The sequence below is a fragment of the Maniola jurtina genome, chromosome 10 (genome assembly GCF_905333055.1).
Source record: "Maniola jurtina chromosome 10, ilManJurt1.1, whole genome shotgun sequence".
In the NCBI taxonomy this organism is placed as follows: Eukaryota; Metazoa; Arthropoda; class Insecta; order Lepidoptera; family Nymphalidae; genus Maniola; species Maniola jurtina.
This window is the reverse complement of record NC_060038.1, coordinates 13,130,587-13,157,799: the sequence shown is the minus strand read 5'-3', so window position 1 is coordinate 13,157,799 and position 27,213 is coordinate 13,130,587. Positions and strand designations below refer to the sequence as shown.

Here is a 27,213-nt window from a genome sequence, read left to right as displayed (position 1 = left end):
TTAATAAAAATCTGTTTTAGAATCTACAAGTTCAGCCTTTCATATGATACCCCATTTGGTATAGTTATCTTACTTTGAAAATTGAAACATATTTTAGTTTTTTTTGTTTTTGTGATGTAACTGATGTAACAGACAGACAACAAAGTGATAAGGGTTCCGTTTTTCTTTTTGAGGTACGGAACTCTAAAAAACACCAGGAAAGTAAGGAAAATTGTATGCCAAGGCGGCCTTATTGCTTAAAGCAAACTTTGGTGAGAAGGGAATATGTAGATGTGATGGACAGTAGGTACCTACGTGCAATACCTACATATATATACTTATTTCATGGGTAGGGGAAGGTTCATTCTATATAAGGGAGATCATAAAAACAAAATAAGCCCATCAACATACTATATTGTTTTATTTACGTCGCAGGGATTGCTGTAGTCACAACATTACACAATTTACACATTTCAAATATTCAACAAGAACTAGGAATAAGTCAATAGTAGGTATAACTACCAGCTAACAGTGGCCCGTCGCGTGCTAACTGTAACAGACAGACAACCTCGTAATATTCATAATAATACTTTTCTACTAAATTAATTAAATCTTTCAAATTAAATAAGAAATATTCACTTAGATACAAGATGTAACAAATGACAATTTTATGTGACAAATAAATATGTAGAATATCTATTTCGAAAATATTATTTATAATAATAATAATAATTAACAGTTTGAAATAAAAAAACCTTCAGGCCTAAGCAAGGATTTAAGGAAGGATTAATAAATAAGTTGAATAAACAGGCGAATGCTCACAGTATTTATTTTCTCGATAAAACAGATGTAAAGTCTCTTAGTTCAAATGATCGATTAAAAATAATTATTATGAATGTGATATTGATATTTTATTAGAAATTCGTCAAAAACTTCAAAGTTTAACTAGTATATTACCACTAAATATCCTATAGATTGCATATAAATAGAAAACAAACAAGGAAGATATATCCGTCTGCAACAACATTAGCACGCAACAGTGTTAAGAACAACAACGATATTCTAAAACTACCTTAAAAATATTTGATATGTATCCGTTCCATCTATCACTAACATATGTGATATATTTTATATTAATTTAATACATTAATTCACATAATGATATGTATTGGTTGAGTCTTCGCGAAGTATTCATCAGGCAGGTGACTATATCACAATTATATCGATAGGTACAATACGTATATCTATATATTCCATATATTCCAAACATTCTATAAGAAATGCGCTTATATAAACCTTTAGTAAAAGCCCCGTCCCATCTCAATATTGGATAAAAAGAGAGGTTAAAACATTTTAAAAATCCCTAGATCGAAGCCGTATTTTACACGGATAAGGAGATTTTTGGGGAAACATTTAACACATCCATATATTTTTGAACACCGATACATTTTAGCCTACGATTCAATACGATTTCAGGGGTTTTCACAATATCAGCGAAAAATCGAGTATTAATACACTGAGAGTATAGTAGAAATATATTACTTTCTCCATCAAATAAAAATAGTTTCGGCCATTAACATACATTATAAGTTATAACGCGTCCAAAGTAAGAATGGAAAATCGTGTTCGCCATATTATGACTGTCTAACTATAAATATTATTTGATTATATATATTTTTAATGGATTGTGTCGTACAAAATCCATTGAAAATACTTACGTTTAAAATATTTTTAATCAAAATATATTTCTAGCTAGGACACAATTTTTCTTTCTTAGTTTGAACACGTAATATCTCTGTCTCACTTAGGTATATAATGTATTTTTCTCTCATTTGCAGAAAGATGATCACCGAAATTATTTTATTTGATGTCCCAACTTTGATACAATATTTTCAAGGATATTTCAAAAACATCAATATATCTATTTGTACGTATATATTAGATTGCTTACGATATGTTCATTAATTTTTTAAAGTGTCTTTCATAGTTTATCATTATAATATTTTAATCATAAAAATTGAAATTGTTACGTTTAAGAAAATATTTTATTATTTAATAGCTCAATCAATCAGCTGATGTTATGAAGCTTCCTAAAAATATAATTAGCTGAGCTACCACTAAGATCAAACATATTATAAGTATCTCAGTTGCACATTGCCAACTATATCCTAAGAAAATAAAATATAATCATAAAATCCTCGCTCAAAAATTAGTCAGGTAAGTACAGCCGCTAAGTTTTACTTAGAACCTAATAAAATTTTAATAATTGTTTAATTAAGTGTAATATATTGTCACAGCAACTACCTTTTTATCGTATTGTAATGTTACATTTTGCAATATCAAACTTATATCAATTATTTATCCCGTATTACTTATTAGGTAAATAACATACCCATTATAGTTACATTTTTTTTTTAAGTAAATGATTATATATCAAATCCGCTGAGACACTCCAAGGTAGGTTGATAGGTCTCCAAACATTGAAGTAATATTTTAATTGGATATTAATTAGTATAAAATAGGAATGAATCGATAAATTTAAAACCCTCTGCCGTCCCGTCCACCATTTTGCGTCGGCCTTTATTATTTTCTACAGATTTTTATTCACCCAAAGATTTGTTCAGAGAAACTTACTATTAGGCACAACCTACGACGCGATGTTAATTTCTTTATTTTTATTTTTACTATTTACTGCTATTGGCGTATTTTATACGTCATATTCCAGAACGAATACATTCTACTCAGTTAAAAGACAATAGAATTAAAAAAATATATTTACAATAATATAATAGGTAGTCAATTTCATGTCATTTTGTTTATTTACCACATTCACCATATAGGCATCCTAATTTATTCAAAGTAATTGCTGTGACAATTCGCCTTAACTAATAAATATTTTTAAATAAGTACTAAAATAAAGAGATCTAAAAGCGTAATAATCTTAAACTCTCAATTTTTTTTAATAAACAATATTAATAAATAATTTGAGATAGATTTTAATATTTTTTTAATACATTAATATTTTTACCCTTTATTTAAAGGGCTTCATATTTTGGTCGTGTGACGCAGCTAAAGTCTTAATAAACTCATCTAAGGCGTAATTGCGCAACGAAATCGCAATCAATATCAATCGACAATGGTTGAATTAAATGTAACCTACTTTTCAAGAATCGATTACAATAATAATTATTGAAGGCTGTAAGTTGTAACAGAAAGACTGACATACTCCGGGGTATGTCTAAAATGGATGAATAATTTGAAGGTTCAAGTATGTATGTATGTGAGTTTATTTATTTCACCATAACTTCTAAATGTCTGAATAAATTTGGATGTATAGGATATCATTAGCATCCTTATATTACTCCAAGAGTCACTGGCTATAATTTTTTTTTTAAATCAATATGGCGGCTGTGTATAGCGCCATTTTCAAAATGTGAAATGTGTTTTTTGACGGGACAGTCGTATTTTTTTTTTTAATATTATAAGTATAGATTATGGCTCGTTTATTTAGATATTACAAATGCAAAGTCTTTATTTTTCTCAGTTAACAGTTCAGAAGTCCTAAAACTAACGAAAGGTAACAACAGCATTAGTCTAACACTCTGAAACTGTGTTAGAATTGTTAATGCCCACCTCGATTAACAATTTACAGGAGAACAAAAACTAAAATCGATGAATATTTAAAATGAACCTTTGAATACTAAAATCAATAGAACTGTTCCCAAAGCACCAAACTAATAACTATGATGCAACCATATTTGAATCTGAATCGGATGATTTCTATTGGATAACACTATAAGCTGAAATAGACGATCGCGATGATCACAATACATAGATGATAACAAGTTTGATGATAACGATGCAATGATAGCAAGTTTGATACTAAGGATGCATTAATTACGACTGCATTTCGCAATTACCCCTTTTATCTAGAAGCGTTGCACATAGAATAATATATTCGTGCTCCTCTTCCTACATTAATTGACTTAAATAAGGAATCTCTTCAATAAATAGTGATATATCTTTACTAACAACAAATATAATATAGTTATACTTAGTTTCACATTTCTTTGATATGTATGCGTTTCATTATTACAGATATACAGATATTTTCTACAAAATAAATTCCTCTTAGACTTATTACACATCCACTAGACGTTATAATTTTAATGTCTTCTACGACACACACACTGTAAAGGATAATACTGACCAAAGCCAGCGGCCCTTTTACGACGCATACTATACACATGGATTAAATACATTGGCGATGCGCAGTATATCCCAGACTGCTATGGAAAACGTTATACCGGCTACCCACGGTTCACGCGGACCATTCCACACCGACGACGACGCACCATGGGAAGAGTATCGTCCGTGGTAGAGCAGACACGTCGTTGTCATTGTCTGAGCCGTTTGCGTGGTCTCTTGTCGTCTGCCATGCGTGATAATCCGCAGAATCACACACCGTGGGAAACCGGTATTATAGGTTTTCTTGTCTATTTTTGTTACATGCCTATGGCAGTAATTTTATAGAACGTCCTTTTTCTTATTGGTTATATTTGATCGTTTTTCCTCTTTTTATGCACACGAACTTTTTGCAACTTGTTTTTACAAAGTTAGGGCTATATTACACAGTGCTATAAAAAAACATCGCATAGCAACGCCGCCAATGTAAGTCAACCTTAAACTCAATACAAAATTTGTGCTTTCGGAAGAAACTGTAATTATTAAGTACTCGCATGTCGTTAATTTTGAGCACACTAAACCGTATCTTTGAAAAATGTGTATCGTTACCACTCTTCGATGTTTTATCGTTTTAGAGTCCAGCACTGACGCTATTTAGAGGTATTCAGCGCAGTTACAACCTAAAATAATATTGCTTGGAACATTGATATCAAAAACCCAAATACACACGCGATTCCATAGAAATCAATTCTGAAAAACAGCCCTATTTCCTTGTACATGAGAAAAAGATAATAGTGTCATTAATTATTACCTAACTCGCTTATTTTGTATACTTTGTCACTAAGTGATAATTATCAATTTTTTACTTACTACATGGTATTATGAAAAAATCTTTTGCCGACTCATTTTCAAAAAAATTGTAACGAACAGACCTATAAGAAAGCGAGTTAATAAAAACGTGTAAAAAAAAATCCCGCGTGTGTTTTCTTTTTTACTTTAACCACCTGCAAAGGTTTCAATAATACTCGCATTCATATTTTTTTTACCGTGAACCAAACCAATCATTTTTTGTTATATTCGCAATTTCTCCTCCATCAATGATTATTTTGGTGCTTTCATACCAATGTCCACAAACTTAATGGTTAAGTTCAACTAATAAAAATAATAATCGTCTCAGAAAGCAGTCTGTTTGCCAAACGGCTGGACCGGAGGTGCGTTACTGTTGCCGAATAGGTCTGTCGGTCCATCGTTCGGATCATCAAGATCATCATCATCGGTTTCAAGCGCCGGATTTATTCTTCCGGACTTCTCGTCAGGTCCTACCAGGGTCGATGCGGCTCCGTACAACCTACCAGGGACTCCTCCGAGGACCGACATCTGCTCCCCAGCCTCGGAAGGCTCGTCGACTCGACGGATGTCTTCTGGGATGTTGACTACGCAGTTGAAGTAGTCGGATTCTGGACTCAAGTAGCCGGAGTTGAAGAGGTATCTGGGGACAAGATATTGCTATGTAATCTTGATGTAGAGTCAGTATACAGTGGACCCCCGGTAATCCGACAAACGTTTTGCATGACATTGTCGGACTATCGAATTTGTCGGATTATAGAGTACTGCCTAAGACCCCCTATTGTCCGGATTTTTTTACAAAAGAGTACCTTGTAATCCGACAAATTACCAACCAATGATAAGATTCTATATGTCATACATACTCTGAAGTACAAATCATACTTCAATATATATGTCAAATTTAGTAAATTCAATAATAATAGACATGTCGGATTACAGGGGGTGCCGGATTAGACAGGGGCCGGATTACCGGGGGTCCACTGTAGTTGTTTACTCATGCATGAATCATGACTTTTATAAACTATAATGTTAACAAATAGCTTGTTAAGATGTTTTTTTTAAATTACGGTTACAATAAAAAAATATGTTTTTGTTTTTGAATGGGTTAAAAAAATAGATACTGAATAAATCCGAGAAGAATTCTAAAATAATGGCGACTAGCTATGAGGTAACAATATTATTGGCTTAATAATATGTTTAGAAAAACATTTTGCTTAAATATTCTTTCCAAACAAATGTTATTATGAGTAACATCAGTTTTACGAATACTAAACTAGCTAGAATACAATATTCCATGAAATTGGAGCTCCAATACAACAACCACAAACAAAGTCCTTTATAAACAATTTTTTTTTAAACATTTACCTAGCGTAGTTGTTAAAAAATAGAAAAGCATTTAACAATTTTATTTCTTGTTTCAACTTGAAAATGAAATGTCGTCAACAGAAACGCGAATTCAATCAAATTTTTTTAACGTTTACTTTGCAAACGTTACTTAGACACAAGTGTAAATTAAAAATTTTCAACACCCCGACAAATCATTTTCAAATAAATAATTATGTATATCTAGGCAACGTCCATCTTGACAGCTTGACATTTGTCAATTGACACTTGAATATTATGAACCTAAGGTTTATCTAACCTTCTTTTCTACAAGAAAACTAAAAATAGCTGATAACTTTTAAACGGCTGAACCAATTTTTTTGGATTATAGCTAAGAACACTCTCGATCAAGCCACCTTTCAAACAAAAAAAAGTAAATTAAAATCGGTTCATTCGTTTAGGCGCTACGATGCCACAGACAGATACACAGATACACAGACACACAGATACACACGTCAAACTTATAACACCCCTCTTTTTGGGTCGGGGGTTAAAAACAAAGAATAATGCGTCCGATATAACAAAAGGGATTGCTATGTTGTGACGTCTACCTACGTCTTAGCTACTAATATATGTTTTGATTCAATATATTTCTAAATTCTAACATATATTTTCATTACAAATATATAAATTCTAGCTTCCCTTTGTTAGTACGTAACTTGTTGGGAAGCGTTATATTTTACTGATTTCTGATTTTTTGACTAAGAAAATCAGTACCGCGTATGTAGATAGGTACTCCCACAGTTTAAAAATTATGTGAAAATCGGTGACAGTAGAATACGGGCTGAAAATAGAATGAGACCTCTGAACACAATGTAGGTATCGCCGAGAGGTGGGTATTGGATTTATTATTCATGCGAGGTATAACTTCCACAAACCGAAGAGCCTCTTGATATTTCAAAGGGCAAGTTGTCAGACCTTGGTTTACTTTTTATTTTGAGAGAATACAGATGAGAGTTTTTTAATGCCATATTAACAAGGGTCATTAAACATACAATTTTTCATTATGAGTGTCACTTGCAGCCACACAGTAGGCCATATAGGTATAGAGACAAACTAAACTGCTACGTTCTTAAAACTACGTTTATAAAGAAATGCAGGAGTTGAGCAGACCACGTTGAAATCTACCTGAGTACGGATACCTGAGAGTGAGTACAGATACCTGAAAGTGAGTACAGATACCTGAGAATGAGTACAGATACCTGAGAGTGAGTATAGATACCTGAGAATGAGTACAGATACCTGAGAGTGAGTACAGATACCCGAGTACTGTGCTCAGCAATTTAGCTACCCGCTAGGCTTCCTGCATAAGTTTGGTAGTTTGGTGTAATCATATACTATCTCTTCTACATCAATGAGAGTATTTTTTTTAGTATTCTCCTGTTTCAACTTTGCTATGAATCAAGCCGTGTTACAACTCACAACACATCGTCCATTATCTTCTCTAATTCAACTCTACTGTTCCATTGTTAGGCGTAAAGGTCCTCATTTGCACGCCATTTTATTTTTAAACTTGTCTCAATAATTGAAAAGAAAAGACTTCGGCAATCTTAAGACGCATCTTAAGATGCTTGCTGACACGTACTGCCAGATGTAACTACGTAACTCCTTCTCTATCAACTATTTGGTCCATCAATCATAAAATTTTTCAGACCTGCCTATCTCCACTTTGTGTTCTCTTCACCCGTTTAGCTGTAAAACTAAAGAAACAACAACTGAATACTTACACAGACAGCCAGGATATGAAGGCCAGGGTGAAGAGTGACAGAACCATCGCCATCGTCCGGAAGGGGAACAGCTGTACTTCGTTCTCCGCGTCCCATCCCGGGTAATGGATCAGCGCTGGTAGACCAAGCAACTTCTCTCCTCCTGACAGTCGAACCAGGAGTGCCACGATGTAAGCAGCCAAAGACCCGTAGGTGTTGCAGTGTTTCTTAAAGTGCACCACCATGAGGAGTTGGGGGAACAGGATCACGTACACCAGGTCTGAGCACATTGACCTGCGGAAATAAGCTGAGTTGTTTTGGCTATTTGGTACTAGTAATATGTGTCATTGCGATATTGATTGCTTTGGTAGATTGGATTGGTGGTTGGGTACTCTTGCTAAAAATGTTAGGTTGGGTTTTAGCTAAGCTATGTGTGTGGGGTGTGTATGTGTAGGTGTGTGTACGTGTGTGCTGTGCGTGTGCGTGTGTGCTGTTCGTGTGCGTGAGTGTGTGCGTGTGTGTGTGTGTACGTGTATGTGCTTCTGCGAGAGTGTGTACTGTTTTTGCTTTCGCGTGATTGTTTAGAAGTTTCATTACAGACCTTGTTGGGAGTATCTGAAGGTACTATTCATAGGCATGCACTGTAATAAGCTGATTAATAGAGTAAACATAAAATTTACATTGAAAACTCTACAATCATTCGTATTGGACTTGATTTTAATCTCATTTTAATTACTCTGGAACATATTCACAATTCCGTGTGCCATATTCCAATTAGTTCATGATCTACATTTAAAATCCCATCTAGATTAAAGTATTCAGGGATAAAAGAGATTAAACACTCATTTTATCTCAAATGGGAGCAAAACAGTGTTTTATAAAAGGGATAGCTCATAATAAATCATTTGTATGTTTATCAATTCCCAAATCTCTGATAGGGTAATTGGGACTGTGGATGATTTATTGGCAATAAATTGTAATTAGTTTTACAAATCATGAAAACAAATAAAATAAGCAAAATTTTACAAAATGAAATATAAAATAGATAGTCGAGTATGTAGATAAAGTAGTTACAGTAGGAATATCTATTATAGTTGCTTTATCACAAGTTTATATGAAACTAGCTGAAGCCCGCGACTTCGTTCGCGTGGATGTAGGTTTTTTAAAATTCCCGTGGGAACTCTTTGATTTTTCGGGATAAAAAGTAGCCTATGTGCTAATCCAGGGTATAATCTATCTCCATTCTAAATTTCAGCCCAATCCGTCCAGCAGTTTTTGCGTGAAGAAGTAACAAACATACACACACACACACACACACACACACACACACATACAAACTTTCTCCTCTATAATATTAAGTGTGATAACAGCCCAACTTCTAAACTAAGTATTTATATTAGTTTAGAATACTATATTATACTAGTTGCGAAACACGCCCGGCCATCGTCCTACAATAGGCCGTAAAGGCTCGAAAGGATTTCTGGGGCCCAAGTTGCGTGACCCATTACTTGCCATAATAAAATGCCCTACACGCTGAACCAAATATCTGCCCTCACATGTTTTGAAGCCCCTATAACTTAACGATATAAAAAAATAATCATCATCCCATCCCGACGCCGCAGCCTATACTACCTACTGAGCAAAATTCTCCTCTTAGAATCAAAACGACTTGGGTCATAATCCACCACGCTGGTCCATTGCGGTTTAACAGGCCTCACACACCTTTGTAAACATTATGAAGAACTCTCGCGAGGCTTATTCAGGACTAACCGATACCCGCGACTTTGCCCGCGTGGACTTAGGTTTTTCGAAATCCCGTGGGAACTCTTTGATTTTCCGGGATAAAAAGTAGCCTATGTGCTAATCCAGGATATTATCTATCTCCATTCCATAGCCAAATCCGTCTTGTAGTTTTTGCGTGAAGGAGTAATAAACATACACACACACACAACACACACATACACACAAACTTTCGCCTTTATAATATTATTAGTGTGATAGTGTGATGTGTTTTCTTTACCGTACAAGCAAATAATATGTAATTTCCTAAAACGCACATAAATCCAAAAAGTCTGAAGTGCCTACCCCGAATCAAACCCTAAATAGGAGGCCGTAAATCGTAGAAAGCTACCTATCTCTTTTACTCTCGTTGCATTTTGTATACTTACTCTCTTACTAATTAGCGATAAGACGGATTTGAAACGCCATGTACTTAGGTAATTTTGATGTTGATCTGCGTGGCATACTTGAAATTGTAGCAAGTGGAATTATTAGGTATCCACATGGCATTTTTTCTATCAATATAAAAATTCTTAATATTCTTCATTCATAACAGGTGTTTTTTTTTTTCATCAAATATCATCCATCTACCCAAACGAAACTTTCGACACAGTATATTGATTGATGCATCGTTATTTTATCGTTGTTATTGGAAACAAAAAGAGCAGCCGTTTGTCATCTAAAGTTTCCATCTAATGAAAAATGCATTTAGTAAATAAGTAGGCACCTATTTAAAAGTACTTTTATTCACATTTCCTGTATACGGGTTTCCTGTCACAACGTCTTTGCCATCTTTTAACCTAAGTCCTAGAACCGTATGATTATCATTTAGTATAGGCTTCGTCAGACAGACAGATTTGTATGACTTTGAGCCCGTGTAACTTTGAAACTAATATTTTGCAAAAGTCTGATAAGATCACAATTCGTAGAGAAGTTGCTACAAAAATTCATTAAGTGTTTGGTTGATACCTATTCACCTATTGGGGGGCGTGCTCCAAGGTGGTATTAGCTATAGCATATTGTCTACTAAAGCATTATTCTATTTTATTTTTATTTTTTGTTCCTCAATTATGACCAGATGTTATCACAGTGATATAACAGCTATCTCTGAATACAAAACATCATATTATACATATACCTACCCTTACGACTTCGAGTATGTATAAAGGTTTCTTAAAAGCTAAAAATATCTCACGAGATCAGCTAATAATATACGTATGCTAGTTAGGTACTACGAAGCAACGGTGTCACATCATATCAGTCAGTTACGAAACTCGCTAGATCACGCCCGACAATGGGCCATAAAGCCTTTTTGCGAAGGAGCCTAATTGAGGCACTGTTTAGTACGTACTTAGGGCTGGAATGGGCCCGTTGACACCTTCATTATTGAGAAATGGTCTGAAAGTAAAGGTTTAACTATTTTAACAAGGTCATAATGACCCGGTAATGACAAAAAGTCGAAAAGAAGTTAAGAAGGTAGATGAATAGGTAGAAGAAGGACAGAAGGTGTGATTTATGTATGTCATTTCATCACGATCTTTGCCTTAATACTTTTGGATGACGGCTTCTCCGCCTGGAGTCATCGAACGCTTCTTACATATAAAAAAAAATTCAGGTTGTTACGACGAGAGAAAAATATAAAATGTTTAGGCGTGTTAGTACTAAATAACCTTAGTAATAACACATCACACATTACATGTCAAGCATTCATTCATAAAGTGCAACAGTCTCGTCTGTTACGCTATTCGATCCCGTAACCAGGCGGCTCGATTATGGTAAAACGACAGCTACAGCGTGACGATCGCATTCACTTCTAATTGGCCGTCACCCGCTCGCTATTGGCTATAATTGCAACAAGAATGCTATAAATTCAGCCAATTACAACAATTGTGATTGTAATAATGATTAATACAAGTTTTTCGGAATCTATGTGCCGATCTATAAAACAAATGCATCAGTGTAGGTATATATAAACTCACCACAAGCCATAAATGGAAGGGATGGTGAGCGCCATGATGGTAGAAAGCACGCCCACTATCAGAATTGAGACACGCATCACCCAGATGATCTCCATTTCCGAAGCGTTCTGTCTGAAGATCAGCTTGTACACGTTCCTAAATGAAAGAAAAACATTGACCTTCAAAAACACAAGAAAAACGGCCAAGTGCGAGTCAGACTTGCACACTAAGGGATCCGTACTATCGCACACGATATGGCGGTCATTTTGAAATTTTATTATTTATTGCTAGAGTGGCAATACACACTCTGTGAAAATTTCAACTCTCTACCTAGTACCTATTACAGTTCTTGAGATACAGCCTGTTGACAGACAGACAGACGGGTGGAAGGAAAGATGGACGGACAGCGAAGGCTGAATAATAGGGTTCCAGTTGGCACCCTTGGGGTACGGAACGGGTAAAAATATAACTAGCAGAACTTAGTTATATTTCTTAAATAAAAGTAAAATGTTGAATTATTTACCTACCTACATATTATTTCAAAAATCGAAGTCAAAATAGCTAAATGATTCACTCATTTATTCCCCCCCAATAAATATTCAACCGATAAAATAGTTCGAAATGCCATAAAATTGAAATGGTCCCAACATCCTGTTCGGAAAGCCCACCCCCGACGAAAGCAAGCGAATGCTATATCCGGTTACACGAGATTGATTTTTCATATTGGTGTAGGTAGCTGTTCACATTTTAATGCAAATACTGTATCTGAATCAAATATATATCTGAATTGGTTCGATGATTATTTATCAGTTTGGTCATAAAAAATCGAATTGACCAATCGGTTGAAATACCGTGGCATGTGGAAGTTCCTACAGAAGATCTATGTCCAGTAAGTGTAGCAGGCACCCAGTGGTGAGAGTAAAGTTACTTAGGATGCTGTGCGGTGCAGTTGTAGAAAAAGGAAGATGGAATAAGGTCAAACAGATCTTTGAAGCTGAAGAGCTGTTTGACCTTGTCACTAGTGAAAAAATTGAAAGTACCTGGCAAACATCGAAGAAGCGCTTAGCACACTGGAGTCAGCTGAAGACATGACGGCTGCCGAGACAGCTCCCAGGCCGAAGAAGGAGACGAAATCCGGTGTCAGATGCTGCAGCACTAGTGGCAGGATCATAGACGTCTGGTCGGAGGTCAGTTCGCCATCGGGTGTTAAGGGTCCGCGGTAGGCCGTTTCGTTCCATGCTAAGAAAGACATGCTGATGAATTTTTTTGACAGATGCAATTACTTTTAGGAACACTATATTTTTGGCTTTGGCATGCCGATAACAATTTTTTTTTAATATCAGAAGACCTGTTAGGTGTGAAATGACATAGGAAAGGCCCAAGTGGCAGCTTCTAGTGTTGGCGGCCAAGATTCTCCATGGGCCACTGAGCCAGCGTTTCGTACGGATATTTAATGTTTCACTAACCAGTGCCCTTAGCAATGGCTCCAATAAGCACAGGTGGGATGGCCATGAATATGCAGCCGATGGCCGCTACATAGGAGAGCACCTGCGCTCGTCCTGCCGTCTTACTGCTGAGCACTCTTTGAAAGTATACCTGCACCAAGACGTTAAGGAGGTTACCTTACAGAAAATAAGCTAAGCTGATTCATAGCTCTATGGGTTACTGTGACTCCCTGAAAAATTCTCAGTAAGTCAAACCTCGCAGTCAAGGTATTGAGAGCTGCTCTCAAATCTTTCTTTATCTGCTAAACATTTGAGAAAGAATTTGAAGCGTGCAAGCATTTATGTCCCTAAATGTGACATCATTAGAATTTGGCAAACTCTTACAGCTAGCACGCTACCTAGATGGACCAGTAGACAACAGAATAAGCTTCACGTTCTGGTTTAGTCTGTATCAACAAGTTCAGCGCTAGAAATCATGAGATGAATTTTACGAGATCAGGTCATTTGTTCTAAAAACTTAGCGTCAATTTAAACTAAAACAACTGAATAGCACATGATGGACTGTCACCAAAACTTACCTGCCAAGGGATCCCGCCAAATATCAGCAGGAGCCCGTAATCAATATAGAACCAGTAGTAATCCGGATCAATCCTTCCAATCCAGTCCACTTCCATGGAACTTAAGGGCTTGACATGATCGTTAGCCCAGGCGAAGGGTATGCACATCCACAGGCCTATGAAGATGCAGAAGAGTTGGATGACATCCGTGTAGGCGACGGAGTAAAGGCCTCCGAATAGGGTGTAGAAGACGGCTACACAGGCGCTGAAGATGACTGACGTGCGGTGGTCCATGTCGATGATTACAGCCAGGGTGGCTCCTGTGAACAAGAATGATTCATCAGAAATCATATAGAGAACTTGATGTATTGAGAGGATCATGGATTCAAGGGTCATTCGAAGTTTTAAATGATCCATAAACCCACAATCCTCTTCAGTCGCTTCAATACACAAAAGACTTTGTGTATTGTTTGGGATTTTTTTTTACTGGGCTTGAGCAATTACCAAAATAACTGTAATGTTTTGATCCACAGACTCATAATATATTACTTTAGATCAATGGTTTTGATCAAAATCACGAATTTTGGTCTGAATTTTAGCACAGTTTTTGGCGGTTTAGCTCGAAAATGAATTCTATTTCGTATTCAGTGATCAAAATCATAAATTTTGGTGTGAATGATAAATTAATGTGTTAGTTATTATCTTTTAATCAAATCCCAAATAATATATATCGTTGCCATTTCTTTTCCAATCATATTACAGCCAATATCAAAATGGATGAGATGCCATACTGCAAAAACGTGATCAGAATTCTGCCCTTCACCCGTTTCTACCGAACTGGCTCTATTTAAGGAAGATTAAAAGTACTTGAATAATTTGCCCTATATAAGGAAGGTAGACTAATCGATTCCTCTATAGAATAGAAAATTTGAATTGAACTTAAGTAATAAATTATTTATAGCAACTCCAGCTACCTTATAAATCAAGGCGGCTTATTTGTTCGAATTCAATTCATTTATTTTGGTCTATGTATTCAACTTCTAACCTTGAAATCAATATTGATAATACATAATACCTTTTATCTATATATTCTGTTGTATTTACTCACTAATTAACCTATTTTTAATTGTAAATTTTTAGATTTGCTTTGATAGTCTATAATTATGTACATTTTTAGGGTTCCGTACCTCAAAAGAAAAAACGGAACCCTTGTAGGATCATTTTGATGTCTGTCTGTCTGTCTGTCTGTCTGTCGTGTCTGCAACGAAAACCTATAAGGGTACTTCCCGTTGACCTACAATCATGAAATTTGGCAGGTAGTTAGGTCGGCACAGGTAAAGGAAAAAACCCAAAAACCATTGCATTTATGGTTACATCACACAAAAAAAATCAAAATACGTTTCAATTTCCAAAGTAAGATAACTGTACCAAATGGGGCATCATAATATGAAAACTGAAAAGGCTTTACCTGTACATTCTAACTTAATTTTTATTTATTTTTATGCACCATGGTTTTTGATTTATCGTGCATGATGTTGGAGAAAATAATCGAGTAGGTACGGAACCCTCGGTGCGCGAGTCTAACTCGCACTTGGCCGGTTTGTTTAATTGAATGTATGTACATATCGAAATCTCGAACGCTAGATTCAATTTTAGCACAGTTTAGCACGTTTTGCTTGGGTATCAGTTCAGATTAGTATTCAGTGGGTTAAAAACGTCTAAAATATTTTGATTAAGTGAACTTAATTATATTAGGTAGGTACTGTGTTTTCTAGCAAATAAATACTGTTTTTCGTAATAAACGAATGAATAAATGTTTGAGTTAGATACACCAGTCTCAGATCCTTGACATTATCGCAAAATACTCGCTCAAAATCCGCAAAATTGGTCGTATACCATTCAGGTAGTTAAACTATCCGAAATATTACTGTACCTAACTGTTATTAACTTATTACATTGAATTGGTAACAGTCGCGAGCCCGGGTAGCGGATGTGGATGTATTGACGTATGAATGTAGCCTCCCAGGGCCTCTGCCTCCCGACGTCCAACACCCTCTACAATGTCCCCTACTCGGATTACTCAAACGTTAGAAAAGGGGTCGAAAATTTCGTTAGCATAAATTATCCAATTAAATTAATAAATCATTGTTATTCAACTCATTACCATAGGTTTGGTAAAATAAATTATTTATTAATGTGTCCGTACGTGTGGATTTAGTTTTTTTGAATCCCGTGGGAATTCTTTGATTTAATTTCTTTCTTTTCATATGGGTACCTACAAGTCAAGAGTGAATAGGCAACTTCTAGGTAAGAGCGCTCCATCTTAGGCTGCATCATCACTTGCTAGCAGATCTGATTGCAGCTAAGCGCTAGTCTATAAATTAAAAAAAACCGGGATAAAAAGTAGCCTTCCCCGGGATGTCAGCTAACGCTGTACCAAATTTCGTTAAAACTGTTGGGTCGTGAAAAGCTAGCAGACAGACAGACAGACACACTTTCGTATTTGTAATATTGAGTATGGATTATGAGCATTTCTTTACACTGAATCACACTGAACTGAGTACTCGTACATTATATGGGCCGTACCTATTTACATCATGTGCCGTATTTACATTTAGAATTATGGTGGAAAACGAGGGCCGGAGCTTGATGCTCGACCGAGGTGTTTCGGTTTTGATATATCTGGAGTGAATGTGGCACCCGGAGTTCGCCGAGGCCAGCAGGATTTTTCGAATCGTTCCAAATTCAAATGGTGTTCTAAATGGCAGCTGCAAAGTGCAATATTTTTTTTGCAGCTGGCAGCATTTAGAAGAGGCCGCACGCCTCTACATCGTGTACTCATAGTAGTGGTAACTGCCGAAAGCTACAGCCACCCCTTTCACCCCTTTTACAGGTACCGCGTACCGTAGTCGCGAACATTGTAGCGAGCCTGACCCTCGCCCTTCGAAACCTGTTCATTAACTTTTACTGAATACCTATCGCAGGATACTTAGGTATTTAGTGAAAGTAATTTAATTACTGTACAAATCATGCCCACGTGGAACGGTGCCAAGAAAATTGGCTTCATATCTGCGCTGAACAGCCAGCCCCTCTAACATCAGGCAATGGGGATGATGACTAAGCCAAAAATAAATTATTTCTTAGTAATTTTTAAATAGAGAGTCTTCCAAAATTCGTAAAATCTAAATTCGCTGGTAGTTTTAAGTTTGCTAACCATTTTAAATTATCGATTTAACTAAGAAAGGACGTCAAATTACGTCAAATGTTATGACGTCACATCTGTGTATTTCATACAGGCTCCCATATTAAGCGGGTGTTTTGACGTTTGATTAAAAAGTCGCTGATTTGACTAGTAGTCATCATCCCTATTAACCGCAGTCAAATGTCTCGAAAGATTTTTAGCACTTAGACTTGGGCACCACAGAGTCTCCATTGCAAACGGAACAAAAATACAATAGATTTTAAGCACCATAGACATGCTTCCACTGGAATGGCGATGTCGTTCCGGAAAGCGTAGCATTAGGCAGACCTCCTATAATAGCTGGACAAACGACATCAAACGAGAGCTCGCTGGTTTCAGGCCGAGCGATGCAAGACTCTGGCGTGTGAGAGTCCCTACACACTTGCGCCGGACACCTATATGCAGTCGTATATGTCGACTTGTAGGAATAGGATAGTCGTACATGTAGTAAGATTGATGACGACTTATATCGGGTTAAGAGCCTTCATGGAAGCGACAACTAGTTGGTGGGTAGAGCTTAAAATAGGCGTAATACGTTTGTATGGAGAAGCGCGTAGGAAGGGCCTTAATTTAACGGCTACGGCCGGACTTCGTCTGAGTTGGTGTTGGTTGGCGGGCGTGCTCTGCCTTTTTGGAGTTTTTTTTTTTTGTTAAAACTGGCTGAAAAGCGCTCTAAAGGGGTGCTGTGCGTGTGTCGGCGAGCGCCGGCACAGACGGGGTCCATACTTGTATAGTTTCAATAACTTGTAACAAATACCTACAAACTTGACATTGGCCAATCTTTGTAAAGCCAGATGAGAGAGAAAAAAAAAAGGGGCCACGGCCACGGGCCACCCCACTTTCACCGTATACTGCAACCGCGCCCCATAACTATTTTTTTTTTTGCGGTCTACGCAGAAAAAAGCCTGACCGCACCCTTGGGAAAAAATGTTCATTAACTTTTACCAGTAAAAATGTTTCTAACTACCTACGTGACGAAAACCTTCGTGATTTTTAATAATTACAAATATTCCGAATTGTATGCGTGAATAGGATTTATTTTTAGATTCATTGTTTTCCCTGTCCACTATGTAATTAGGTAGTTCTTTGGTTAGATTCATTCACAATTCATTCACGCCAATTCCGTTGTGTACAATTTCTAAACTTAGTTGATAGGTCTAAAAAATTACTGTGATCATTTCCACATGAAATATTGTACAAGTGTAAATTAAAAATTTATAACACCCCCGACAAGTGAAGGTTACAGTAACTAGAAAAGAGCTGATAACTTTCAAACGGCTGAACCGATTTTCTTGAATTATAGCTAAGAACACTCTCGATCAAGCCACCTTTCAAATAAAAACAAACTAAATTAAAATCGGTTCATTAGTTTAGGAGCTACGATGCCACAGACAGATACACAGATACACACTACAAACCAAACTAATAACACCCCTCTTTTTGGGTCGGGGGTTAAAAATCAAGACCATTTGTCTATTTTCATAGGTCGATAATTCGTTTGAATTCCAGTATTCAGAGACCCCGGCAGGCGGGGTGTGAGTAGTACAATTAGCCTGTTCAAAATTTAAATGAAGCTCTACCTAGCTAGAGTAAGTAATTTATTCCTTGATATACGAGTATAATATCTACACAGCATAAATGTGTCAATGGGATGGATATTAAAAATTTAGAAATCTCGACCACGACTAATTAATTTGTACATTTTTACCTTTGTATTGTTAAAGCTATATTTTTATTTTTATATCGAATATGTTTGCCGAAACTATATGTTATCCATACATTTTAAGTTATCAACTAATATAGTTTATATATAAATATTATACTTTATTTACTTTTTTAAATATTGATACGAGTTACCTACCAACATTATCCCACTAAATCTAAAATATAACTTTACAATAAACTGAATTGAGAACCTTCTCCTATTCTTGAAGTCAGTTAAAAACAGAGAGAGCTTTTACCATTTCAAACAGAATTCAAATTTATTGTTCGGCGAGGAAAATGGAAATGTCGAACACACTCTAGCGGGTTACTGAGCTTTAAAAAAAAATACAGTTGACCTTAGGATGCTTTGATAAGTCCGATGCAGACGGCGCAATCTAAAGTGAGCTTTAGATTTGACGACAATCATACCGCATAGACAAGGTCTGGGTTGAGGGTGCTTGCCTAGAAGATGCCTATTCACTCTTGCCTTGAAGGAAGTCATATTACTTGCAAGAAACACGGACGCTGCGCGCCAGTAGAGCATTCCACACCTTAGCGGTTCGTATCAGAAACATTGAGCAAAAATCCGGCCAAGTGCGACTCAGACTCGCGCACCGAGAAAAATTTGTAAAAACAGTTTTTAGATGATAGATAGATGCATAGATGAAGTCTTTATTGCACACAATAACATGAAAAGGAACACAACACAAAAGGAAGAAAACAGAAAGAAAACAATTGTGTGCACAGGCGGCCTTATTGCTTAGGACAATCTCTACTAGGCAACCTTTGCGTATTTTCCGTATAACGTTGTTGCCATTAATACAACGAGAAGGAAATATCCAAATATTTTCTTACAAAACTTTTGGAAGCGCTTGGGGTAAACTTATCTTGACTGACGGCTTCTAAAACTCAAAGATATGATATTGGACGCGTGATAGACGTAAGACGTAATAGGTCTTCGGTTACAATTTCTGTGGTACGTAAAATAAAACGGAGGCAGGCTTGACAAGCGTTAATCGCGTCGTCATAAAAATCGATTTCATAAAGAAATATTCGAGGAATGTCATAGCATTTTCAACCCAGAATTCGAATATTTAATTTGCCAAGACAAATAAATGGGAAATTTCATTTGTAACTAGCAGTTGCCATTGATTTCATCCGCGATGAATTTCTGTTTTTCCGTGGGGAAAGATATTTTTCCGAACTAAGAAATAGCCTATATCCATCTACACTCTACAGGATGTAAGATATTAGCTACTCGTAATATTGCTGTGCCAAAGAGTAAGAATATAACAAAGTAAACATATTCAGATAGACAAACAGACAGCAATCACAATTACAATTTTATAATATTAGCACAGTTTCACAAAGTATGAATTCTACGCGTAGACAACGTATATTATAGATATTATAGTCAGTAGCACGCAAGTCATAAAAGCATAAAAACACTGCTTACCCAGCTGCCGGGGGTTGAAATAGTCTCAGTGCTAATTTCTCAATAACCTGCCATTAAATAGGTGCCTAAGAATGTACCCTGGGTTCAAACTCAGCGCACGCCACTGTATAAAGTTACCTAATTTTCTAACTAAAGCGAATTTTCATAGTTGCTTCGTCCGCTTTTAGAACTTTCGCTTCCAAAATCCTTGAACGCTTTTTAATTCCATTTTTGCCGGTAACAATAAACTTACCAAGTGCAGCCAGGATACCAGCAGCCCAGAACACTTCGCCACACAGGGCTGGCAGGAACAGCAACCCGCCCATACGACTGCCGAACGAGTCCTGGAGAGGGTCCAGCATCGTGACGTAGCCCTGCCTGCGCATCGGGTTCGCGAAGAAGATCCCTCCTGTTGACAAAACCAGACCATATTAACAAAGCTTTACCTATATTACATCATCTCAATCCAGGTCATCTACCCAGCACGGGTCTCTTCTCAGTATTGTGTTTCATTTTTTATTCAGAAACAAGTTGGCCCTTGCTATTTGCATCTCTTGTGTAAGGTCACTCTCACCTGGTGGTAAGTGATGATGCAGTCTAAGATGGAAGCCGGCTAACCTGGAAGGGGTATGTCACACATCTATAAGAATATTTGGGAGAACTCTCAGGCATCAAGTTGCTCACTTCTTCATACTATTTACTGAAGTGAAACTTCTTTATCCGTGTAAATATAAGTCTTAGAGGTAATTGTTAATAGAATGTGAATAAGTTAGTATGGACCTACCAGAGCCACATGGTCACACTAGTGACCCAGCTCTTTAAATGAGAGAGAGAAAAAAAGGCAAGGGTGTATAAAATAATGGAACTGAACAGAAGTGACATTATAACGCTGCTTTCTTCTTAAGAAGGAACTGTTTGAAGAGACGCGGCCGTTACCATCATCATTGAAAACCAACGCCGGCTTCACAATTCACATCATTCTAAAAAGCTGTTGACCTGATAAGTGATAAAGGTATCATCTGTTCGGGATGGTCGGAAATGGTAATTATTATCAAATTCAAGATGGCGGCCATACATAAAGCCTGAAATGGACGATGAACACGATCAGTCATTAATGTTGCCAAGCATTACCAAATTGAATTAGTAGGTACATTACAATATCCACGATGCAATAACTGCCTATGCATAATACAGAATCAAAATTTAACACGCTTTTATTTAGGTGCCAGTTAGGTATATAGATATTTGTTACGTATTCAATTATTCAATGCGATTGTTTGATCTTTGGATGAATAAAATCCTAAAATATTTTTTTGGTTTGCGGATGGGCCATGCGACGATTATTTTTAAAAATGCAGTGGAAAATCTATTTTAATTTGACCCTTGCTAATTTTGAAAATGGATGTGGAAATCATTTTAGGTGAGTTATTCATTTTAGGTGAGATTTGTACCGATTTTAGCTCAAGGCACTATGTGAAATGTTACCACAGCTATATCTGCTGCGGTCTGTTTGAATAAGCCTGCTTGTAGAAACAGATTCACGACGATTAGTTGATTACGTTCACGTAATCAATCGGCATCAACTGATTGATCTAGTTGGGGGTAATTGAAATAGAATGTAGGTTATTTGCTATCGATTGTTCTGTTTTTAGGGTTCCGTATCTCAAAAGGAAAAACGGAAACCTTATAGGATCACTTTGTTGTCTATCTGTCTGTCCGTCTGCCCGTCTGTACTGACTGTCCAGAAAACCTATAGGGTACTTCTTGTTGACCTAGAATTATGAAATTTGGCAGGTAGGTAACTCTTATAGCACAAGTAAATGAATAAATCCGAAAACTGTGAATTTGTAGTTACATCACAGAAAAAAAAAAAAATGCGTTTTAATTTTCAAGGTAAGATAACTATACCAAGTGGGGTATCATATCAAAGGGCTTTACTTGCACATTCTAAAACAAATTTTTATTTATTTTAAAGAATAATTATAGTATTTGATTTAGACCGTACTGTGGAACCCTCGGTGCGCGAGTTTGATTCGCACTCGGTCGGTTTTTATTGATATTTCAATTCATTTGAAAAATCCAAAAAAACACTGCTTCATAGTTTTAAGTTTTCTCTTCTGTCGACGACTTGATAATCACATTTCTAAGATTACTCGAAGTCTTAGAAGGCCAATCAACATCAAATGACATCGCGGTCAAGTTGCTAACCAAGGTGTGCGTATAGCAATTGTGTTTAACCTGAAACTACGTCCTAATTACGTAGTGAGTTAGTGAGGTGGCAGTCAAAATGGCCTCGTTAAACAACTAATATATGTCAAACGCCTCTCGATATCAACCTGAATGGATTTTGCTTTTTTAACCTTAATTTATTTTCATTCCCTTTGAAATTATTTGGGATATTAAAGAACAGATGGAAGTTCAAATACTTACGATTTGGATACAGTAGTCTTAGAAATCACATTTCAAAGATTACTGTTGGAACACCAATTAAAATCAAATGACATCGCGGTCAAGTTACTAACCAAGATGAACGTATAGCAATTGTGTTTAACCCGAAACTACGTAATTATAGCGAGTGGAGTGAGTTGTAACAGTAGTTAGTGAGTTAGTGAGGTGGCAGTTATAGGGGCCTCGTTAAACAACTAATATGTGTCAAGCGCCTCTCCACGTTGGCCTGAACGGATGTCGCTTTTTTAGCCTTAATTTATTTTCATTTCCTTTGGAATTCATTATAAAGTATTTCTCCACAACATGGTCTCCTTATAAAAAAGGATTAGGACACTAGGATTAAAAAGGCATAAATTCAAAAATTTAAAGGTAATGTGGTATCTGCCAATCCTCACTTAACATGGTTTTGGACCATGGCTTACGCCCTTCTCATTCTAAGAGGAATGCGGTGCTCAGTAGTAGTTCCAGTAACGGGTTGAGATGATGATGATGAAGATGGTATACTGAATGGCAGCTTCACAAGGTTCAATATACATAGAATAGCAACCTTCAATACGGGCTAGAGTAGGGGCTCCAGGATTTCAGTGTTTTTCCATCTCGTATACGATCATGGCAGCTTTCTTGGCACAAGCAGCCATACCTCGTACAGGGAGCTATATCCCGCGGGGCAAGTCCAACAAATTTAAAAAATTTACATAACCCAATTTCTGTTCCAGAAAGTCTATCTTAAGATGTCCTCCCGTTAACGAAAAAAACTGGACAAGTGCATATCAGAACACAGTAGGGTTTTGTGGCGGCATCTCTAGTTTCAAAATAGAAGTTTTAAAGGTCATCGCCCACTAACTTACCGAAGACAAGCGACAGCGCATACCCGAAGGGCGCCTGACACCACACCAGGCCGGAGGTGTAGATAGCTTCCGCGGTGCCGTTGATGTAGCCGCCGCCCACCCACGTCGCTGCAACAAACAGACACTGTCATCGCAATTACTTAGCTTTCACATTAACCTTCATAACATCAATCACACTAATATTATAAAGGAGAAAGTTTGTATGTGTGTGTTTGTGTGTGTGTGTGTGTGTATGTTTGTTACTCCTTCACGCAAAAACTACTCGACGGATTGGGCTGAAATTTATAATGGAGATAGATTATACCCTGGATTAGCACATAGGCTACTTTTTATCCCGGAAAATCAAAGAGTTCCCACGGGAATTTTAAAAAACGCACATCCACGCGAACGAAGTCGCGGGCATCAGCTAGTTACTTAATAAATCCTCCACTATCCAAGCGTATTCCACACCATAAACGCACAAACGAATAGATTCTTCTGCAACTTCAGATTAAAACACATCTTTCCACCATATAAGCCTTCAGGCTTCAGCCGGGTTTTGACAGACAGACAGACAGATAACAAGGCGATCCTTAAAGGTTCCTTTATTGCTTTTGAGCTACGGAAACCCTACAAACTTTTAATAAAGACGAAAAGAAGAACTGTCAATGAAGTGGTCCTATAGGGTTCCTCTTTGCCTTTTGAGGTACAGAACCCAAAAAACTTTTAATAAGAAGTATTTGAGTAAGCAGCATCTTCTACCTGTCATCGTAAATATCCCCACGAACAGTCCAATCGACCTGCCCGCCAACATGACCTCTTCTTCTGAATCGTTGCCAGCCTCCTTCTTCCGTCCCGCCCATATCCCCACCGCCAGGATAAGCACGTAGAAAATGATGATCGAGATCACACCCGCTATGTTGATCATTTTGATGTTCTGGGGACAAAAATTAATAATAACAATCAATGCATTTGTGGATGTTGATTTTGATGACCCTCCTAGCGCAATGGTGAGCGCTGTGGTCTTATCAGTGGGAGATCTCGGATTCGATTTTCAGTAAAGGCAATTTGGGAATTCATAATTTCAAAATTTTCTGTGGTCTGAGCTGGTGGGAGGCGTGCTTTGGCTACCACCCTACCGGCAAAGCCGTGCCACCAAGCGATTTAGCATTTCGGTGTGTTTGCGATGCCTACAACAAGTATAACAAAATTGAAACGTAGTTATATACTTTCTTCAGCATTTAGTGTCACTTGGAAAAACATCAAGAGGAAACCTGCATGCCTGACAGTTCTCCATAATGTCTTAAGTTGTGTGAAGACGCAAAACCCTACTAGGTCAGCGTGATAGACTACGGCCTTAGGCCATTAAGAGGAAACACATTCTCATGTAATGGCCTGTACTATTAAATATTTTGAAGTAATGGACGGCAATAGGTTGAGATGATGATGGTGATCGCATTAGGTATGAGATAAATTCAAGGTAGGTATAGACATAGAAATCGTAGCTCATCTCCATACATCATACCTATATTGCCTTAGGGGACAAATTGTAGAGACGACGAGATGAAACGCATCACGCAATTTCATGGTGAGATAACAAAAAATATTCGTAGATAGTGCTTAGTCAGCTTTTTTAGAAATGCGTTTCATAATAAATGATAGTAATGAATAATGATAGGTACATTTCAAAATATCACAGGTATTTGTGATAGGTGGACGCAGGAAGGTACCTTTTAGGTGTTATAACAGGTAACTGCCCCATTTTAACCCCCGACCCAAAAAGAGGGGTGTTACAAGTTTGACGTGTGTATCTGTGTATCTGTCTGTGGCATCGTAGCTCCTAAACTAATGAACCGATTTTAATTTAGTTTTTCGAGAGTGTTCTTAGACCATTAGAACCCAAGAAAATCGGTTCAGCCGTTTGAAAGTTATCAGCTCTTTTCTAGTTACTATAACCTTCACTTGTCGGGGGTGTTATAAATTTTTAATTTACACTTTTTACTTAATAAACCATTCTGAGTAACTATGTAATACAGGACAATCTAATTGAACGCTTAATGGATATTGTATTCCACAGATACAACCATTTTATTGAAGTAACAAATGACAATCGATATTAGCAGAGGTATCCAAATTATCTAATATGTCGCTTCTATAACCAATGCATTGAACTTGTAGGCACGATGGCTACCAATCTACTCGTAATACAAATATTCTACGCTATAATACAAGATGGGCTTGCACTACACTTGTGCTTGGCGACAATCATGGAAAGCAATGATGTATATGTTGGAACGCGCTTGCTTAGAAGATTCACTCTTGCCTTGAAAGCAAGTACAGACCTACTTCAAGTTATATAGGTGAAATCCGCCTCGGATTTGCTTAGGTAGAATGTCTCAAAATGAGTATAGTGGGAGTTTATGTTATGCTGAAAACCTACATCCATAATCCCAAGTCAAAACTTGAGTTTTTAAGCTAGTACGTTGGTATGTCAGGTGGTAAGACGCCTTTTTTATTAAGATATAGGCTTGCATTTCAATAGACAATCATGCCTTACAGAAAGCAATGTCATGATCTAAGTAGGGTCGCGCTTGCCTATAGAAAATCTAGGTCTGTTCACTCTTAGCTCGAAGGTACTTAAGTTATACGTAGCAGGAAACACTAGCTTTTTAGCTAATCAAGCTAAAACTAACTAAGCTAACATATTGTATAGGCAAAGCATTCTCCACATCTAAGATAAACCTTGAAGTGCCATACAAAACTCACTTGTTAATGAAAAGCCCTCCGAAGAAAAATGCGCCTCCCTCGCACTCACACGAAACGTCTTTACAAGTACATCAGTTATTAATAGTATAAGAATAAATATCATAAAATATATCTAAATACACTAAAACACTCGCGGTAACCTAACGACCTAACGACCTATGGGATGTAGGGTGTCAGTGGTATCTTTGTTAAATGTTAGGCCTGGCACAGCTGTCGCCCCACCGAAGGGAGGTCTTCTGCGAAGGGCTATTCCTGGTCCTAAAGCTTAGTCCGCACATCGGCGCGCGTTGGCTTCGCCCCAGACATTAAAACCAGTGGGATGAACCGCGTTACGTAACCCGTGCTGTCGACATCTGAGCTCACGTGCCAGATGTGACAGCTCTCAGGAATCGCGGCAGGTCGCCGTGCGCCGCGCTTTAAGCTCCGATCGATGTCCTGACGTCATTGGTCGCTCTGCCGCGGCACTGCGCATGTGCCACCTCCCACACGACTGCCATTCCGAGCACAAGCCTCAGGCGTTGTCCTAATACAACGCGAATACGCGATCATCGCAAGTTCACGCGAATTTTACTCGTACGCGCGATCAAACATACTGATCTCGAGTAGGTGTCCTAATTGGCATTCGTGCGATAATCGCGTATTCGCGAGGCGTGAGCACGCGATTGTCGCATCGCGTAAGATCGCTTGTATTAGGACGACGCCTCACTATGAGCGAAGCTAAGCTAGCGTTAGACTGGGTTCACTTGATCACGCGGTTCGTTGCATCACAACGTCGCGAATCACTCTTTTGTCTGTCTGTCTCTCTGTTTGTCTGTTCGTCGGTCTGTCCGCCCATCCGTACGTCCGTCCGTCGTTTTTCATTTCAACTCCTTTGAGCAAACCGGCCTTGTATAGCAAATAGCTGAACCAAACATTCCAGTAGATAGATTGGAACATCAAACATGTGATAGCGAT

At 37.4% G+C, this 27,213-nt stretch overlaps 1 protein-coding gene across 1 annotated transcript; it reads right to left on the bottom strand.

Moving 5' to 3' along the window:
* Window positions 1–982: 982 nt before the first annotated feature.
* On the bottom strand, window positions 983–26,668 carry LOC123869237 (high-affinity choline transporter 1). Its single transcript, XM_045912073.1, has 10 exons — window positions 26,260–26,668; window positions 24,256–24,430; window positions 23,515–23,622; window positions 20,472–20,627; window positions 13,860–14,158; window positions 13,303–13,432; window positions 12,877–13,075; window positions 11,858–11,992; window positions 8,121–8,393; window positions 983–5,653 (listed from the first exon to the last, which is right to left on the bottom strand). The coding sequence occupies exons 2-10, from the start codon at window positions 24,419–24,421 to the stop codon at window positions 5,338–5,340; spliced, it is 1,782 nt and encodes a 593-aa protein (XP_045768029.1). The 5' UTR covers window positions 24,422–24,430; window positions 26,260–26,668; the 3' UTR covers window positions 983–5,337.
* Window positions 26,669–27,213: the final 545 nt, after the last annotated feature.

What these genes read in the sequence shown, in the direction of transcription:
- LOC123869237 (XM_045912073.1), bottom strand. Translation starts at nt 24,421, where the DNA reads ATGATCAACATAGCGGGTGTGATCTCGATCATCATTTTCTACGTGCTT. An exon ending in TGGTATCCTGGCTGCACTTG is followed by an intron (nt 14,159 to 20,471) that starts GTAAGTTTATTG and finishes TCTTGTTCACAG; the next exon opens with GAGCCACCCTGGCTGTAATC. An exon ending in TTCATATCCTGGCTGTCTGT is followed by an intron (nt 5,654 to 8,120) that starts GTAAGTATTCAG and finishes TCTTGTCCCCAG; the next exon opens with ATACCTCTTCAACTCCGGCT.